At 42.8% G+C, this 19558-nt stretch overlaps 1 protein-coding gene across 4 annotated transcripts in view; it reads left to right on the plus strand.

Moving 5' to 3' along the window:
• ptpn4a (protein tyrosine phosphatase non-receptor type 4a) overlaps window positions 1-19558 on the plus strand; it is a 252672-nt gene that overhangs the window by 147296 nt on the left and 85818 nt on the right. For all 4 annotated transcript variants that reach the window (XM_060929322.1, XM_060929318.1, XM_060929319.1 and 1 more), the window contains exons 3-9: window positions 665-772; window positions 1201-1243; window positions 1344-1422; window positions 4664-4708; window positions 4803-4855; window positions 16094-16214; window positions 16531-16618. In XM_060929322.1, the coding sequence (XP_060785305.1) occupies window positions 665-772; window positions 1201-1243; window positions 1344-1422; window positions 4664-4708; window positions 4803-4855; window positions 16094-16214; window positions 16531-16618 (537 nt within the window). The remainder of the gene's footprint in view (window positions 1-664; window positions 773-1200; window positions 1244-1343; window positions 1423-4663; window positions 4709-4802; window positions 4856-16093; window positions 16215-16530; window positions 16619-19558) is intronic.

The following is a 19558-nucleotide window of genomic DNA, read 5'->3' on the forward strand; positions in this document are numbered from 1 at the left end:
ATATATACAGTATATATATATATATATATATATAGTGTGTGTATATATATATATATACACATTTCAAACGGAGTGGTATCGGTATGGTATCGGTATCGGCCGGTACTGCACAGCCAGGTATAGGTATCGGTATCGGGGCCAAAAAAATGGTATCGGTGCAACACTAGTTGCGAGCAAGCTGGAGCCTATCCCAGCTGACTACGGGCGAAAGGCGGGGTACACCCTGGACAAGTCGCCAGGTCATCACAGGGCTGACACATAGACACAGACAACCATTCACACTCACATTCACACCTACGCTCAATTTAGAGTCACCAGTTAACCTAACCTGCATGTCTTTGGACTGTGGGGGAAACCGGAGCACCCGGAGGAAACCCACGCGGACACGGGGAGAACATGCAAACTCTGCGCAGAAAGGCCCTCGCCGGCCACGGGGCTCGAACCCGGACCTTCTTGCTGTGAGGCGACAGTGCTAACCACTACACCACCGTGCCGCCCTGTTTTCAAATTTTTTTGCATAATCGTGTGAACTGTTTTCAGTAGGTTTCATCTCTGTGGTTTTTAATATTGCGCAGCAATATTAGCGAAAATACCTTCTCGTTTGTTTTTTAGTCAGACTGTGACTCTTACTGTGTGTGTGTGTGTGTGTGTGTTGGTTCTGCAGAAGCACGATCAAGGACAGGTCCTGCTGGACGCAGTTTTTAAGCACCTGGAGCTGACTGAGAGAGACTATTTTGGGCTGCACCTGGCCGACGAGTCCTCAGACAGTCCGGTGAGTTCAGAGGTCACACTTAGAGGTCAAGCTTAAGCGAAGCAGCTCCCCCACCACCACCAAACTATTCGCAGTGGGATTCTTTAAGGTGGTATAGTAACCTAGCTTACAAATCAGAATGTAGAGCAGAGTTTTTTAGGTCACTAAAACATTGCGTAAGCTACAGGAAGGTTCAGATCTGCCCGTGCCTCAGTGAGCATACTGTTTTCTACACAATAAGCACACTGCTGAGAATGTGCTTGAGTAGCGCAATACCAGCAGGTCAAAATATCAGAAGGCTGACACTGATTTGACGTTAAAGAGCTGTCTTCTTAAGAAATAGTGCTGCACGTCAAACTCCTGCAGTGTGATAGATCATTGAGCGACATTGTATTGGACTGGTGCCTTGTTACTGAGTTTCTTCCTTCCTCTGTCATTGTCTTTTACAGAGGTGGCTGGATCCAAACAAACCCATCAGGAAGCAATTAAAAAGTATGTCTATTGAAATATGGCGTTTAATCATGCAGCTGCTTAATGTGGGTTTTTTTTTATGTCAAAATGTTAACATGTTCACGGCGTTCTCCTTGTCCAGGGGGATCTCCTCATCATCTGAACTTCCGGGTGAAGTTTTTTGTGAGTGACCCCGGCAAACTTCAGGAAGAGTACACACGGTATGTGGGATTTAACCTCCACGGTGCTTTTTTTTCCTAAATCGGATAACAATTTGCGTGATGTTACCACACGACATCACACAAGCCATGATCCAGAGTGTATTTATGTCCAAATTTAGAAACACTCCCACTTTTCCTCCTCTTGAAAAGACCTGTTGCATGAATCTTATTGGCTGTCGTGTTTTATGTTAGTGTTTCTCAACCCCCGTTAGGGGGCCGCGAAGTGCCATCTAGTGGGCCATGATTTTTTTTTTCCAAGTTTGAAGCCAAATACTAAATAATTCAGGATGTCATAGTGTTCCAAATCCGGTAGCTGGTTTGCCGAAGACTTTTCAAGTGGAATAAATACGGTACATTTGTGGGTAAATTAAGAAAAACAAGCCTTTATTTTTGTCACATTTCTCTTTTGCATTTAACCCGTGCGTGCGCGCACATACAGTAGGTTTGCGGGTAAATTATCTGTGATGCCTGCTGAAAGACAAGAGCAGGGAGGATTGAGAATCGAGCGGCTGTGGTTTGTTTACACCCGATGCTAAAACTTGTAGCGTCCTAGCAACCATCGCAAACACGTGTACAAAAAGCCCAGAAACTCCTATGTACCCGGGAAAAAACGATACAGGATTTATCTTGTAGTGTCCTGATCCGCAGATCTTTAATCCAGACACGTATAAAAAGTTGCACTCCTCCATGCTCTTCCAGGTTTTCATCTGTGTGTCCGTGTAGAACGATGTCTGCAGCACCAGGGAGTTTGAGATGTCGGGGAGCTCAATGGATGGATAATTTTCCAACTCATAATGAATGAATGAATAACTTTATTTAAACACGATAAGTTGATCAGCAGAGCTGGCGGGGTCGAGCATGTACAGATACAAATAATTACACATACAAAAGACTAAAAATAAACACAGTCCTTAAAAAAAACCTTAAAATCTGTTGATTATCTTCACATTAAGTTAATTAATAGTATGCATAACGATTGTCTTTGTATTTAGTTCCGGCTACAATAGGATCAAAATTTATTCTACTAATGTCAAATTTAGCGAGTAAATTTTTTCTTTCATTGGAAAAATCCTTCTTTGTTAGCGTGTAAGGATCTAATCCCATTGAGTGGTTTCTATATCCACTTCTTGGTTTTAATAACTTGCTTGTTTGCTGAACACAAACATAGCAATAAGTTCTTGTGTTAATGGACCAGACTCCACTTTTGGATCATTAATCCCTTCTGACTGAGAATGATCTGCATGCATCATTTTTGGCTTCTGGCACATCCGTACAGTTTTAAATACAATACCTACAATTAAAAACAGTTTGTTTTTTATTGCATTTACAGTGGTGCTTGAAAGTTTGTGAACCCTTTAGAATTTTCTATATTTCTGCATAAATATGACCTAAAACATCATCAGATTTTCACACAAGTCCTAAAAGTACATAAAGAGAACCCAGTTAAACAAATGAGACAAAAATATTATACTTGGTCATTTATTTATTGAGGAAAATGATCCAATATTACATATCTGTGAGTGGCAAAAGTATGTGAACCTTTGCTTTCAGTATCTGGTGTGACCCCCTTGTGCAGCAATAACTACAACTAAACATTTCCGGTAACTGTTGATCAGTCCTGCACACCGGCTTGGAGGAATTTTAGCCCATTCCTCCATACAGAACAGCTTCAACTCTGGGATGTTGGTGGGTTTCCTCACATGAACTGCTCGCTTCAGGTCCTTCCACAACATTTCGATTGGATTAAGGTCAGGACTTTGACTTGGCCATTCCAAAACATTAACTTTATTCTTCTTTAACCATTCTTTGGTAGAACGACTTGTGTGCTTAGGGTCGTTGTCTTGCTGCATGACCCACCTTCTCTTGAGATTCAGTTCATGGACAGATGTCCTGACATTTTCCTTTAGAATTGGCTGGTATAATTCAAAAATCATTGTTCCATCAATGATGGCAAGCCGTCCTGGCCTAGCTGCAGCAAAACAGGTCCAAAGCATGATACTACCACCACCATGTTTCACAGATAGGATAAGGTTCTTATGCTGGAATGCAGTGTTTTCCTTTCTCCAAACATAACACTTCTCATTGAAACCAAAAAGTTCTATTTTGGTCTCATGCGTCCACAAAACATTTTTCCAATAGCCTTCTGGCTTGTCCACGTGATCTTTAGCAAACTGCAGACGAGCAGCAATGTTCTTTTTGGAGAGCAGTGGCTTTCTCCTTGCAACCCTGCCATGCACACCATTGTTGTTCAGTGTTCTCCTGATGGTGGACTCATGAACATTAACATTAGCCAATGTGAGAGAGGCCTTCAGTTGCTTAGAAGTTACCCTGGGGTCCTTTGTGACCTCGCCGACTATTACATGCCTTGCTCTTGGAGTGATCTTTGTTGGTCGACCACTCCTAGGGAGGGTAACAATGGTCTTGAATTTCCTCCATTTGTACACAATCTGTCTGACTGTGGATTGGTGGAGTCCAAACTCTTTAGAGATGGTTTTGTAACCTTTTCCAGCCTGATGAGCATCAACAACGCTTTTTCTGAGGTCCTCAGAAATCTCCTTTGTTCGTGCCATGATACACTTCCACAAACATGTGTTGTGAAGATCAGACTTTGATAGATCCCTGTTCTTTAAATAAAACAGGGTGCCCACTCACACCTGATTGTCATCCCATTGATTGAAAACACCTGACTCTAATTTCACCTTCAAATTAACTGCTAATCCTAGAGGTTCACATACTTTTGCCACTCACAGATATGTAATATTGGGTCATTTTCCTCAATAAATAAATGACCAAGTATAATATTTTTGTCTCATTTGTTTAACTGGGTTCTCTTTATGTACTTTTAGGACTTGTGTGAAAATCTGATGATGTTTTAGGTCATATTTATGCAGAAATATAGAAAATTCTAAAGGGTTCACAAACTTTCAAGCACCACTCTATTTAATTCCTGGGCTGCCATCTGTAACAGGGAGTGATGCTGCATTCCATTAATGCACTTTACAATAGATTATTCGATTCTAATAGAATAGATGAGCCAAAATAATTGGGGATCTTTTTTAATGGGCCCCGACTCGTTACAAGTATGAATAGGTGGGCCTTAAAGCAGAAAAGGTTGAGAACCCCTGTTTTATGATGAAGTAACCTCTTCTTATTTGGTTTATTTATTATAATAACATTATTTGAAAGGTAATACAATTCCACTTGGTCTTAAACATTCTGTTTCGTTCCCTTCACTCCAAAGGTACCAGTATTTTTTGCAGATCAAGCAGGACATACTAAGTGGGAGGTGAGCAGCTTGTACGTCTTCCACATGCAAATCGTCGATGAAAACAACTGAAAGTCATTAGGTGAATTAACAGAGTGTGTACTGTGTGCTTTAGACTGCCGTGTCCGCACAACACTGCCGCACTACTGGCCTCCTACGCTGTTCAGTGTGAGTATACACCCATTTCAGACTGATGCTGTTTAAAGCTCTAAGTTGGTCACTGTTAAGTGTATGTGGACCACTGTAGACTAAAGAACACTGACAAATTAAGAGCGTCAAATGTCCAGCAAACAGTATATTTATTGTCTACTTGTGTTTGTGAAGAGATGGGAGGAAATGATTCATAATATGACTTCACGCATCGCCATCTGCTTTTATAAAAGTCGCCTTTTGTGTGCTCTAAATCAAGCACGACGTTCTCAGTGCAGCGAGACAGAAAACATCAATGACAGTTTAACGCAGCAGGAGTTTAAGAATGGATTATTGATCCACTGAAAAGGGTCGATTTGGATCACCTGAAGTGCAGCTCACCTGTGCTCGGACACGTCTGTTTGAATTAAACAAAAGAACAGAACAAGGTTACAAGTAAGGAATAACACAAGGTAAGACCACATTACGTGGTATGAAAATGACACACACCAGGAGGGGGAGGGGGTGACGCGGCACAACACGCAAGCAGATTTTCGAATTGCATGATTATAGCGTCATTTTCATCTGACAGCACCATCTGGAGTGTGTTATTCCACTCATCCCACAGCAACGTGCCAAGAGTTACAATGTTTAATTCATTACAGTGCCTTCACATGGGGTCGTGTTTACCATGTTCATGAGAAGAGTCCATATGATCGCCCCCTCTTGTTGTATTCACAACTTCGGATGTGGAAATTGTCTGAAAGCTCCGAGTTCGTGAGTTGCGAAGCGCTTGCTGACGGTTTTGTGGCTATTGCCTCACATAGAGGCTGGAGCCACTGTGCCATCGTGTTGTAAGAATGTAAGAATGAGTGTAACAATCGCACACTGCGCATACACTACCGTTCAAAAGTTTGGGGTCACCCAGACAATTTTGTGTTTTCCATGAAAAGTCACACTTTTATTTCCCACCATAAGTTGTAAAATGAATAGAAAATATAGTCAAGACATTTTTCTGGCCATTTTGAGCATTTAATCGACTCCACAAATGTGATGCTCCAGAAACTCAATCTGCTCAAAGGAAGGTCAGTTTTATAGCTTCTCTAAAGAGCTCAACTGTTTTCAGCTGTGCTAACATGATTGTACAAGGGTTTTCTAATCATCCATTAGCCTTCTGAGGCAATGAGCAAACACATTGTACCATTAGAACACTGGAGTGAGAGTTGCTGGAAATGGGCCTCTATATACCTATGGAGATATAGACCCCTTTCACATGATGTCACCGCGCCGCGAGATTTTGTTAGGCGCCATATTGGAAGACCAAGTACATGCACTCACAATATAAAACAAAGTACGAGCGAGAGTAAAGTGACACGATGGGTGATAATTCTGGTTATGTGAGTACATTACCAGCTGCAGAAAGGGCACGGTATGTGGAGAAACTGGCTGTGATTGATGGGTTTGACCCATATGATAAGACTCGCGGCAAGGGAGAATGGAAACATAAGGAGGACCGGACACCAATTCTGCCATCTGTTTGCTACCCAGACATTGTAAACTATTTGTTGTTTACACCCAGTGCTCGAACTATGCCGATATTTTCGGGGGGTCCCTTTTTTTCCCTTGGGGGGGTGTGTGCTTGCGCTTGTCTCGGAGCGCGGATCTCCAAACACATGAGATGCCTATCTTACGCACATATGACGCGGACTCCACACCTGCACACACGCATCGCGTCTGAAGTCATAACTCATCAGGGGAAATCGTGTCCGCATTGGCATGTTCAAAAAACAACCTCGCGTCAACAATGATACCACACGCAAGAAAAAAAAAACAGTCAGGCTACTCAACAACCAACCTGGCAGCAGCGAGCAAGCCCCAAACCATCCTAAATTATTATTATTATTAAATTGTAGAAGTCTGGGAGGCTTGCTCCTCATCCAGTTATCAACTTGGGGCCACTTTAGCATGTTTTAAATCTGAATTTCTTGCGTTTGCTTACCTCAAAGTGTCCGCAGATCATGCACAGACTTATCCATTATATCCACAGTTTTTTGCCAAGTCTCACACAGGTTTCTTTCAAGTCTGCTGTTGGGCCAATAAATCATAAATAAAACAGCTCAGATTTGTTTGTTTAAGTCGTTTGCCACTCCACTTTATTCTCGTGGGTTCACATACCGCTGCCGTTATTTCCCCCTAATCACGAGTTTGTTGGTCTTCCAAAATGGCGCAGGGTCTGTTTACTTCCGGTTTCGGGTGATGTCAGTGAAAGGGGTCTATTGCACCAAAAACCAGACATTTGCAGCTAGAATAGTCATTTACCACATTAGCAATGTATAGAGTGGATTTCTGATTAGTTTAAAGTGATCTTCATTGAAAAGAACAGTGCTTTTCTTTCAAAAATAAGGAAATTTCAAAGTGACCCCAAACTTTTGAACGGTAGTGTACGCGTACAGGTGTTCCGATTAAAATGGCCGGTGAGCGTATACAATTCGGTTCACCATTCAAAATAAATGGACTAGACTAAAGAAATCGCTTTCAGACATGTTTATGTTTATTACCAAGGTAAAGCGAGTTCCTATTTTAAAATATACTCCAGGTCGCCCCCCTTTCCTCGCCTTCTTCGGCCAGTGGTCCCATGTGTGATGTAGATGTGACGCACTTCCGAGTTGTTACAGGAAGTTGTCGAAAAGAGTATTGAGACCACTGAGCTCTAGCGCCGGGCCATTTCCAAGAAATAAGAGTTTCAGTCATGGTGACAGCGTGTGTGTGTCAGCCTCGGTTCGGAGGTTTCAGTTTCGAAAACTGTAAGAGGTAAGAGTAGAATAATATAAAGTACAGACACTTGGTGTATTTTACGTCTGTGATTTTTAAATTGTTCATTTTTGGATCACGCTTCATTTTTGTGGCTACTGCCTCATATATGCTATATTTACTGTATGGACATGGTATCAGAAAACAATTTTATTTATAAGCAGTCGCCACATGTACCCATAGGGTACCTATTTTTGGAAATGGTACAGGCCATGGAAGGACTGGTTTTTGGTGGATGGTAAGTTAATATGTTGTAATTTAAGTTGCATTGCGATTTATTCGTAATTTTCTAATTCAATTCAATGCAATTTATTTAAAGTGCAGAATCACCATGCAGCATGGCCCCGATACACTTTATAAAAAAAGAAGACATGGAATAAACATGAGGCCAGCGAGTAAATTAAAAACGAAATAAGGCAACCTTATCATTGCAGCATTAATAGCAATAAAAATGGCATTAAAATATCAGATAAAGGGAACTATTGAACGTAAGTAGTACAAGATAAATAAAATCAGGCAAACTAAATTAAAACAACCATATAAAGATAAAAATAAAGGATTGATAAAAGGTAGTAAAATAAATAAATGGATGAAAACTAAAATAAAACCGCCACATTAAGAGCATAACAGTTCTGAGGAAAATATTATTATTGTCATCCCAGTGACGGGCGGCATGGTGGTGTAGTGGTTAGCACTGTCACCTCACAGCAAGAAGGTTCTGGGTTCGAGCCCAGGGGCCTTTCTGTGTGGAGTTTGCATGTTCTCCGTGTCTGCATGGGTTTCCTCCACAGTTCAAAGACATGCAGGTTAGGCTAATCGGTGGCTCTAAAGCGACTGTAAGTGTGAATGTGAGTGTGAATGGTTGTTTGTCTCCATGTGTCAGCCATGTGATGGTCTGGCGACTTGTCCAGGGTGTACCCCGTCTCTCTCCCATAGTCAGCTGGGATAGGATCCAACTTGCCCGTGACCCTGCACAGGATAAGCGGTTACGGATAATGGATGGATGTTCCCAATTACGTCATTTTTTCGTTCTGCCTTTGCGTTTCCTACATGACGTCACATGCTCATTAGCATGCTAAATTACTGATTTAGCATTAGCCTTGGTGGCTTCTAGACACTGTTGCCTAGCTGCGGTGTTCTCATGACGACTTACCCTTCGAATGGCAAGCATTCTATGTACATGACCTCCCATGCCGAGCGCAAGTGTTTCATCTGAAGCCAGCATTAGTCATGTGTTTGAACAGTTTATCCATCCATCCATCCATCCATTTTCTACCGCTTATCCGGATCCGGGTTGCAGGGGTAGCAGCCTAAGAAGAGCAGCCCAGACTTCCCTCTCCCCGGCCACCTCCACCAGCTCTTCCGGAGGAATACCGAGGCGTTCCCAGGCCAGCCAAAAGATGTAATCTCTCCAGCATGTCTTGGGTCTGCCCCAGGGTCTCCTCCCGGTGGGGCATGCCCAGAGAACCTCCCTTGGGAGGCGTCCAGGGGACATCCTAACAAGGCGCCCAAACCACCTCAACTGACTCCTTTCGATGTGGAGGAGCAGCGGTTCTACTCCGAGTCTCTCCCGAATGACCAAGCTTCTCACCCTGTCTCTAAGGGAGAGCCCAGCCACTTTGCGGAGAAAGCTCATTGGTAGAGATAATGAGATGAGATGAGATGAGATCTCTTGTGTGGCGTGTAATTCACCCCTCTCATTTAAATATGTCGAACATTTTTTGGCACGCGCTTTGCGCATCACAGACCTCAGTGATTTTAAAATGCTGCTCCGGCCCTGCTCATCTCTGCCCCTTTTTCCCTGAGCAGCAGGGTTTGAAACTCCAGCTATATGCCGCCACATAATACGCTTGTCAGTCGTCAGCAACTTTGTTGCTTCGTTCATTAGCCGCAGGTTACCGTATCATTGATTTTATCTGAGATGTTAACGAACGTTCTAAACAATTCTAACATGTCAGAATGTTTATGCAGGTGCTCATGGGAGTTTTCATCTCATTATCTCTACCCGCTTTATTCTGTTCTACAGGGTCGCAGGCAAGCTGGAGCCTATCCCAGCTGACTACGGGCGAAAGGCGGGGTACACCCTGGACAAGTCGCCAGGTCATCACGGGGCTGACACATAGACACAGACAACCATTCACACTCACATTCACACCTACGCTCAATTTAGAGTCACCAGTTAACCTAACCTGCATGTCTTTGGACTGTGGGGGAAACCGGAGCACCCGGAGGAAACCCACGCGGACACGGGGAGAACATGCAAACTCCACGGGGCTCGAACCCGGACCTTCTTGCTGTGAGGTGACAGCGCTAACCACTACACCACCGTGCCGCCCCCTCATGGGAGTTGTAGGCGCATAATATTACATTGCAATGTGTTTATTATATCAGATGCCTTTAGAGAAAACTACAATTAAAATATATTGTCATACCACAGAATAAACCACCTGCCAAAGTGGCTAGTGGGACTAAAGTCATTACCCGCCAAAGCCGAATTTTACCCGCATTTGGCGGGTGGACGGGTGCTAATGTAAAGCCCTGCTGTCAAGTTTCATGAAATTCCTATAAAAAATATGAGAGGAGTCGATTTCAGAAGGTGAGTACCCTTCCCGGGACGGACGGATGGACATCGCCACGACATAATCCCCCTTCGGGCCTTTCAGCCAGCAGGAATAAAAACACAGCATGTCATTTTACCAAGAGACCAGCAAGTAGAAACTCCTCTCTCCTGAAGACTTTCCTGTGCTGATAAACTGTGCAAAGCACTATAATTGTTATAAAGAAGCACTTACAACTGAGACTCCTTCCATAAATGTTAAATAAAATGTCTCCTGAAAAAAAAGCCAGCACATCAACGATTATAGGTTTTACTCTGTTAAACAGTACCTTTTTCTAAGTCCATTTATTATTAATCTTCGATTAAGTGAAGCCGTTCAAGTCCCAGTGAACGAGCTGTTGCTATAGAAACAATAACGTATCAGAACGAGTGCATTGCTATCAACCTGGCGTTCATGTTACAGCCAGAACTGCTGTCCGTGCCGTGCTGTGATCCAAAACCAACGCACACCTTCTGACCAATCGGATTTGAGAACTGAACAACACTGTGATATAATCCAGTAGAGTGTATTAGTGTTGTGTGTCCTAGCTGTTGAACTGTGAATTGATTCGTTGTGGTTGCACATGAGAACAGTGTTTATCGCGAGCGTGACATCATCGTATTATCATATGACTGGAGACGCAAGAAAGGAAATTCTGAAACCACGCCACCGTTCGAAAGCCTCACAACAAGTTCTTAAATTTCCCTTGTGAAAACTGGAGCAGATCCGGGCGAGCGCAGCACATTCCAGCAGTGTAGCGCCTCGACACTTAACAAGCTGGAGCTTGTAAAACCTCAACACGTACACTCACAGTACAGCTCCTGAAACACCACGTTAACCGAAGCAGGTAGATTCAGCCGAACGCATACGTGTGTAAGGGGCCCCTCAAGAGTCATGACTCGGACAGATGTGCAAGACTCTTGAAGGCTTTGGAGTGTGCAGTTAAAGTGATCTGTCGGTCAGAGCGGATCTCTTGAATGGAGTCGTGGCTGAAATACTTGTTAACTCCCGTGCTTCTGTTGAATGCATGTTAATTGATCCTCAGGGGTCTGTGCTTAAAGCAGATACGCAGAACCTTTATTTTAAGTCCATTTCTGAGTGGATAGTATCTCCATCCTTGACTTTTGTATGCTGCATAATTGGGAATAAAAAAATATATTTTTGAGAGTTAAAATTGACCACAAAGTTGGCATTTGAGCTGCCCCGCTGAGCCAGCCAGCCCTGAGCGCGTGACGTCACTGCGGTAACCGGTTTTAAGGCCGAGGCCTTTGACAGCTATAGACCAAAGTCATATAAATAAAAATTTATGATGAAAGTAAGAAATACCGTCACCGACTTGCTCAACTAAGACTGATTTGACTTCACTGATTGTGGGTTGACTCTCATTAAAACAGGATGGGTGTTATAACTTATGCAACACACATGTACATGCATGCATTTTCACTGATAAAACGTAAAAGGCTAATTAAATAATCAGATGAACTGAGACAATCACAAGAAAGAAAAGAAAAAAAAGCGCATATCCAGCAGAGAAGTCTGACGACTGATCCACTCATTCTCCTTACTGAGTACTCCGCCATTACTGCTCGGCTCACACTCCGGGAGAACTGGTGCAACTGAACTTATACCCTGTCCACACTAGGGATTTTGTACCGATACGAAACTACTTTCGTACCGCAACACCTGTCCACACTAGCAACTATACCGGTACTGTAGCGGTATAACTGTATCGATACGAAACCCACAAATGTATGGGTTTCATACCGGTACAGTATCGGTACTGTAGCGCTTCGCTGTAGTGTGGACAAATGAAGCGGTTCTGTATCGATACAAATATAATGCGCATGCGCAATGAACCATTCCTACGTCTTCCGGGTTATTCATACAATACAATACGCCCGTGCTTTCCAGCTGTAAATAAAACGTCAAAATGGCTCAAAATGACCATGGAGCTACATGGAGCAAAGAAAGGGGGGAGGGAGGAAGAAAGGAGGAAGAGGGGAAAAGGGAGAGAAAGGGAGGGGAAGAGAAGGAAAGAGGGAGAAAGGGAGGGGAAGAGAAGGGAAGAGGGAGAAAGTGGGGGGGAGAAAGGGAGATTCGTTTTCTTTGTTTCTTTCACAACTGCCTTGCGCGTTTTATACGATTCAACTGAATAAATGACCACCAGAAATACAGACTGTACATTGACAACAAAAAGCACACACACGTTGTTTCATCCGCCATATTCTCGGAAGGAAGTTACTCGGTAACCACGGAAACATTTCGCGCACGCGCATTTCAACTACCGTGAAAGAAAACCGCAAACATTTCTCGCTAGTGTGGACAGATGCACTAAACTGTACCGGTATACTTTGTATCGATACAGTTATACCACTATCGTACCGGTATAAGTGTGAACACAGCATTACTTTCCTTTTCTTGTTGTTTTCTTTTCCTTTAATTGTTGGTACTGCACCCTGTTTCAATACGGGCTTATAGCCAACGCTCCTCAACAGATCAGAGGTTTCATACGAATCTTCAGTAAAATGTGCAGAGCAGATTTGAGACCACTTCATAGGCGCCCAATCTGTGAATTTCTCGCAAATCTTTGCAGTTTGAACATTCTTGGGCCATGAATGCAACGTAAATCCACCTTCTGTTGTGTTGCTGCACCCGCCAGCAATACATCTACGTGGCATGGCGATAAATTAGCTCAAAATGGAAGATCGGAGTTGTAGTCAGCTCTGTGTTTTATTATAATGGAAATGACGACGAGACCGATAGACTTCCTGCTGTGACGTTACGGACGTCAAGGTCATTCGCTCAGACTGCTACCTATATGAATCATTTTAATCGTAAAAATTACTATATTAGATTTATTGTTAACGCTTAAAACTATTCCTGTGCCATTCTTACGGTCTCAAGGCACTTATAAACTAAAAGTGAGGCCATGGCTCTGCGTATATGCTTTAAGCACTTTTATGGATCACTAAGTACAAGGCAAGTTCTTCAGCTGTCTAATCTCAGAACCAAGCCACTTGTAAAATATACTGGATTTATTCTACATTACAGCTCTCCCTCAGCACACTGGGCTTCTGTCACTTGACATCTGCATACTGTAAACATGTCTGTTTTACACCTTGTCGTTACACCATGAGATTAAAAATATATGCTAATAAGCAGGGGGCGGCACGGTGGTGTAGTGGTCAGCGCTGTCGCCTCACAGAAAGAAGGTCCGGGTTCGAGCCCCGTGGCCGGCGAGGGCCTTTCTGTGCGGAGTTTGAATGTTCTCCCCGTGTCCGCGTGGGTTTCCTCCGGGTGCTCCGGTTTCCCCCACAGTCCAAAGACATGCAGGTTAGGTTAACTGGTGACTCTAAATTGACCGTAGGTGTGAATGTGAGTGTGAATGGTTGTCTGTGTCTATGTGTCAGCCCTGTGATGACCTGGCGACTTGTCCAGGGTGTACCCCGCCTTTCGCCCGTAGTCAGCTGGGATAGGCTCCAGCTTGCCTGCGACCCTGTAGAACAGGATAAAGCGGCTAGAGATAATGAGATGAGATGAGATGCTAATAAGCATGTTCATTGAGAGATTTGTAGTCAAGACTTGTTGTGCAAACTTTCTTTAAACTGAGTTTGAGCACCAGGGCATGCAACGCTACCTTTCAAATGATGTCCATCACATTTTTCATATTTTTCTGTTTAAAGCTAGACGGCCTTTCGATTTCATAAAGTCGGTGAAATTTAGTTCCCTCTGAAATTTGGTCATTGTGATTGTTTATTTCTATAATATCTCACAGAATATCAGCCTATAGAGATCTTGCAGTCACGTGACCGGAAAGTACACAACCGCCATCTTGTCAGTCAAAAACACCGCTGAATACTGCTGCACTCGTGTACAAAATGGATCAATTTCAACCGACGGACTACACGGCTCATTTTTCTAATGAACAGATAACTGTTTAAAATAAACGAGCTACAGATTTGTGACCCTTATGGCTTTCCGGACGGAGTTTTCACGACCGGATTTTGAACTGCCAGCGGAATGCCCGGACGTGTATAATTACCTCATTAACTTTCCCTCGCTGTTCAGTGGTGAAGCACTGCGTGCTTATAAATCTCTGGACAGTTATCTTTACAGAAATTCAGGATTTGTCAGCGACTCAGATGTGGCATCTTGTAAACAAGAATCCTCATTGGATGGGTAAGTCACTTAAGTATTACTAGTACTGATACTAGATGCACTGACCAGCCGATTATAGAATAGAATAAGGTAATTCCAAATCGTCCGTCTTGTTTACATGGATCTGGCGTTGGAGAGAGAGAGGCTTAGCAGTGGAGGTTTGAGTGGCTGTTTTCTGAGCTTAGTCAACAGGCCGGCTCTGCCTGCAGCCTCGCTTTTGCTTCCGCTCCCGGCGCCGCCTCCTTCGCTTTGCTTCCGATAACAATCCACGGAGACCCCGCTGGTCTCGCTATCTCGTCCGGAATGTTTTTTTTTTTTTCTCGTCCGGAATGTTGTGCATGCGATGGAAATTGCTACAAACCGTCTGCTGGAAACCAATGTCCAGTAAGTCCATACGGTTGTAGTGGATATTGAAGTCCAGTACAGACGAACAACACGCAAAAATCCACACAAAAAACATAAAAAACGTGCACAGGTAGGGAGAGCTTGTAGCCGCAGCCGTTGTAGTAGAATTGTATATAGTAGGGTTTTCCAGAAGAAAAGGTAGAAGTAAAAGCAGAAGTAGAACCAGAAGTAGAAGTAGAAGGCGGAATATGGCGTTTGACCGACAAGATGGCGTCTGTCACAATCTGGATCGGCTGTGACGTCACATGCAAGTGCTCCATTCTGTGGCTGGGAAGTTATTTAATTTGAGGGGATTAAAGCAAATAATGCGCATGAACTCGCTCGCTTCGCGCAGTCAAGCAGACAGAGGAAGTCCGTGTGTGTGTGTGTGTGTGTGTGTGTGCATGCGCAGGTTTTCCTTCTTCTTCTTTTGGATTTTACAGCAGCTGGCATCCACAGTGTTGCATTACTGCCATCTACAGGTTTACCTTTGACCGTGCACTGACAGTTCCATCGTTCTGTCGCTAAACGAACAGCTGATCACACAGAGGTGCTCGCTGACGTTTATTAGTTTGGTCCTGCATTTCCTTTCCTTCGCATATAACATAACGTCTTTTCTTCTCGCTTTCCATTACTGGAGTCGGTTTTGCACGTTTCATTTGCACGCTCACGTCCTCCATTTTTCTCACCTGTTTCAAATTTGTATCCCACAATGCCTTGCGTGAACAGGGAAAGCCCACCACGTCATGCATGACGTAGTATCTGGAATTACATCACGGTGAAGCAGGAAAAAATAGCAGAGAATTTAGGGCCATGTGGCCTGAAATTCATTAAGTGTTCTATTTTTTTAAAAGCCTGATAAAATTGTAAGTATGTGATTCGAATTCAGTAGCTTCCGATCCACTAAACAGAAATAATTGGGTGTCGGGGGAAATTCTTTTTATGACCTACGCTTGAAAAATCTGAAAGGCAGTCTAGCTTTAAGACAAAAAAAAAAAATTGTACCTTTTGTCATTTTACTGAAAAACTGCAAAGCCTTCCATCCTAAAAGCTCTGATTGTTCCAAAGAGCTGACACTCGAGACGACTCCTTTTATTTGTGTGCCTTCAGCATCTGTTACATGTTGCTGTGAAAAGAAACTGTCCTTCCTCCAAGACTCCAAAAGACTGATGTTTCAGTCATGATGATGTGTTGTTGTTGTTTAACTTGAATCTCTGCGAGGGTTAGTGTTCAAGTGTACTGTAGATGCAGCATTATTTAAAGTGAATATCAAGCAACTTGTGATGATGTGAAGATTTGATTTGTGCCATGTGCCGTTGTGGTTTAGCTGAGCTTGGGGACTACAGGGAGGCGGAGAACCCACCCAGCTACCTTTCCGAGTTCTGCTTCATCCCCAACCAGCCGCAGGGCTTTGAGAAAGAAGTGGCCAAGCATCACCAGCAGCACAGGTTAGTGACTCTTTCCCAATCTTTTGCCTCGTGTGTGTGTGTGTGTGTGTGTGTGTGTGTGTGTGTGTGTGTGTGTGTGTAAGAGTCTATGTTGATTTTTAAAAACCTTAGCATGGTGTTAAATCCTGGTGTTGGTTTCCTGCGCTGGTTCTGCTCTCTGCTGATCCAGTGCCATAGCTCAGGACAGTGAGCCTGTTGTGTTGCGCCACACATAGATTCACAGATCACATGCTTCTGAAAGACTCACGAGCTCTCGCTAACTCGTTCTATTTTCACACGTTCTTCTTTTCTCTCTCGGTCACCTCCACGTGTGCAGCGGACTAAGCCCAGCTGAGTCCGAGTTCAATTACCTAAACACAGCTCGCACGCTGGAGCTCTACGGAGTGGAGCTGCACTATGCAAGGGTAAGAAAATGCAAGACACACACACTACATTACATTACATTACATGGCATTTAGCAGACGCTCTTATCCAGAGCGACGTACAACGAGTGCAGATAGATAGATACACTACCGTTCAAAAGTTTGGGGTCACCCAGACAATTTTGTGTTTTCCATGAAAAGTCACACTTTGATTTCCCACCATAAGTTGTAAAATGAATCGAAAATATAGTCGAGACATTTTTCTGGCCGTTTTGAGCATTTAATCGACCCCACAAATGTGATGCTCCAGAAACTCAATCTGCTCAAAGGAAGGTCAGTTTTATAGCTTCTCTAAAGAGCTCAACTGTTTTCAGCTGTGCTAACATGATTGTACAAGGGTTTTCTAATCATCCATTAGCCTTCTGAGGCAATGAGCAAACACATTGTACCATTAGAACACTGGAGTGATAGTTGCTGGAAATGGGCCTCTATACACCTATGGAGATATTGCACCAAAAACCAGACATTTGCAGCTAGAATAGTCATTTACCACATTAGCAATGTATAGAGTGGATTTCTGATTAGTTTAAAGTGATCTTCATTGAAAAGAACAGTGCTTTTCTTTCAAAAATAAGGACATTTCAAAGTGACCCCAAACTTTTGAACGGTAGTATAGATAGATAGATAGATAGATAGATAGATAGATAGATAGATAGATAGATAGAATATCAAAGTCCCTTCCATGCCAGGATCTGGTCTTCCAAGGCAGTCTCCTGTCCCAGTACTAGCCAGCCCTTTGAGGCGCATGGGTGCGGCGCCGATCTCCATTTCTACAGTCCTCGGCCTCTCGCCTGTACAGCTAGGGTTACAATGGGGCGCTAGTTCTCTGGTAACCGCGAGAGTTTGACTCCCTGCTCGCATCTGTATTGCAGCATGCCTTGCCAGATGGCATTAGGTACCATTTTTATGATGGTCTTTGGTATGACCCGACCGCAAGTAGAACCCACAATCTCATGGTCAAAAGACAGACACACTAACCACTAGGGCAGGTCGCGGTGTGTGTGTATGTGTGTGTGAGAATGTGTATGTGTGTGTATATATATATATATATATATATATATAAAATGTTTTTATTTTTAACAATTACAGAGATGCCAATCACTACGATTCGTGCGTAGTCACTACGTTTTTGACAGTAGCACTACGAGGCTACGACCGTCTGTTCAGTTTATATGGGATTCATATGATTTTAGCATGGATGCGTGAATCTATAAGGGTTCACGATATTTTGCTGGTGTTCGGTACATTTGAGGCCAATTATCGCTTGATAATTCAATATTTTGACTGTATTTATGGTCAAAGTTCGCTTCGATGTGCAAATTAATTATCGATGCCGCGATGGAATGTCGAGCAGCCCATGTCACTAGGTATTGAGGGGCTGTCGGGGTGTTGTAACCTCACAAACTATCGCTCAAAACATGAAATCAGGGTTGTCATCCACCCAAAACACCATGTTCCGAATATGCAACGAACATTTCACGATATATTCGCAAAAAGAAACGAAACACTGTTGGAACCGAAACAGTCATCTTCTGAAGTAAATCTATCAGAACTGAATAAGTAATCTGACTTGATATTGATGAGATTAAAAGTGAAAGGAAGTTGATAAAAATTAAAAGTAATCAAAGTGACTTGACATTAATCATGGGGATAAAAAGGAAATAGACATGTTCCAGTACAACTATTTGAGTATTGCTAATTGAGTGTTCCAGTATATTCTCTATAAATATTGACGGCATGTAATCTGCATTTGTTTAGTAAACTATTTGAGTATTTGCTAATTGAGTGTTCCAGTATGTTATCTATAAATATTGATGGTATGTAATCTGCATTTGTGTAGTAAAGTTAAGAAAATAATATTCAGTGTTTGAAAGTTGATTGTATACAAATTACCAGAGAAGTGTTTACTTTGTGTGAATGTGGTGAGTTATGAGTATCACTCATGAGAAAATCATGAGCGATTGTGGTTTGATTTTATTTTTCAGATAATTGAAAAAAAAACCCAAATCAACAATTTTCTCCCCCCAAAACCAACATGTCCCAGTTCATTTTAGTCACCTGTATTCACTCAGAATGGCCCTAAAAAAGCATCAACTTCCAAAATTTTCCAATGTGTCACTACACATTGATTTCACAAAAGGTTGGCATCTCTGCAATTATTCCACAAAATCGAGTCGTACATAAGCTGATAGCCGACGAGGCGCGTAGCACCGAGTTAGCTATAAGCAGAGACGCCTACTAGTACGGATTGGCCGTATTTTGTACGGAAAAGTTATGTAAATATGCCGCTATCTACAGTGGTGCTTGAAAGTTTGTGAACCCTTTAGAATTTTCTATATTTCTGAATAAATATGACTTAAAACATCATCAGATTTTCACACAAGTCCTAAAAGTAGATAAAGAGAACCCGGTTAAACAAATGAGACAAACATATTATACTTGGTCATTTATCTACTGAGGAAAATAATCCAATATTACATATCTCTGAGTGGCAAAAGTATATGAACCTCTCGGATTAGCAGTTAATTTGAAGGTGAAATTAGAGTCAGGTGTTTTCAATCAATTGGGATGGCAATCAGGTGTGAGTGGGCACCCTGTTTTATTTAAAGAACAGGGATCAATCAAAGTCTGATCTTCACAACACACGTTTGTGGAAATGTATCATGGCACGAACAAAGGAGGTTTCTGAGGACCTCAGAAAAAGCGTTGTTGATGCTCATCAGGCTGGAAAAGGTTACAAAACCATCTCTAAAGAGTTTGGACTCCACCAATCCACAGTCAGACAGATTGTGTACAAATGGAGGAAATTCAAGACCATTGTTACCCTCCCCAGGAGTGGTCAACCAACAACGATCACTCCAAGAGTAAGGTGTGTAATAGTCGGCGAGGTCACAAAGGACCCCAGGGTAACTTCTAAGCAAC

The sequence above is a fragment of the Neoarius graeffei genome, chromosome 9, assembly GCF_027579695.1.
Source record: "Neoarius graeffei isolate fNeoGra1 chromosome 9, fNeoGra1.pri, whole genome shotgun sequence".
Lineage (NCBI taxonomy): Eukaryota > Metazoa > Chordata > Actinopteri > Siluriformes > Ariidae > Neoarius > Neoarius graeffei.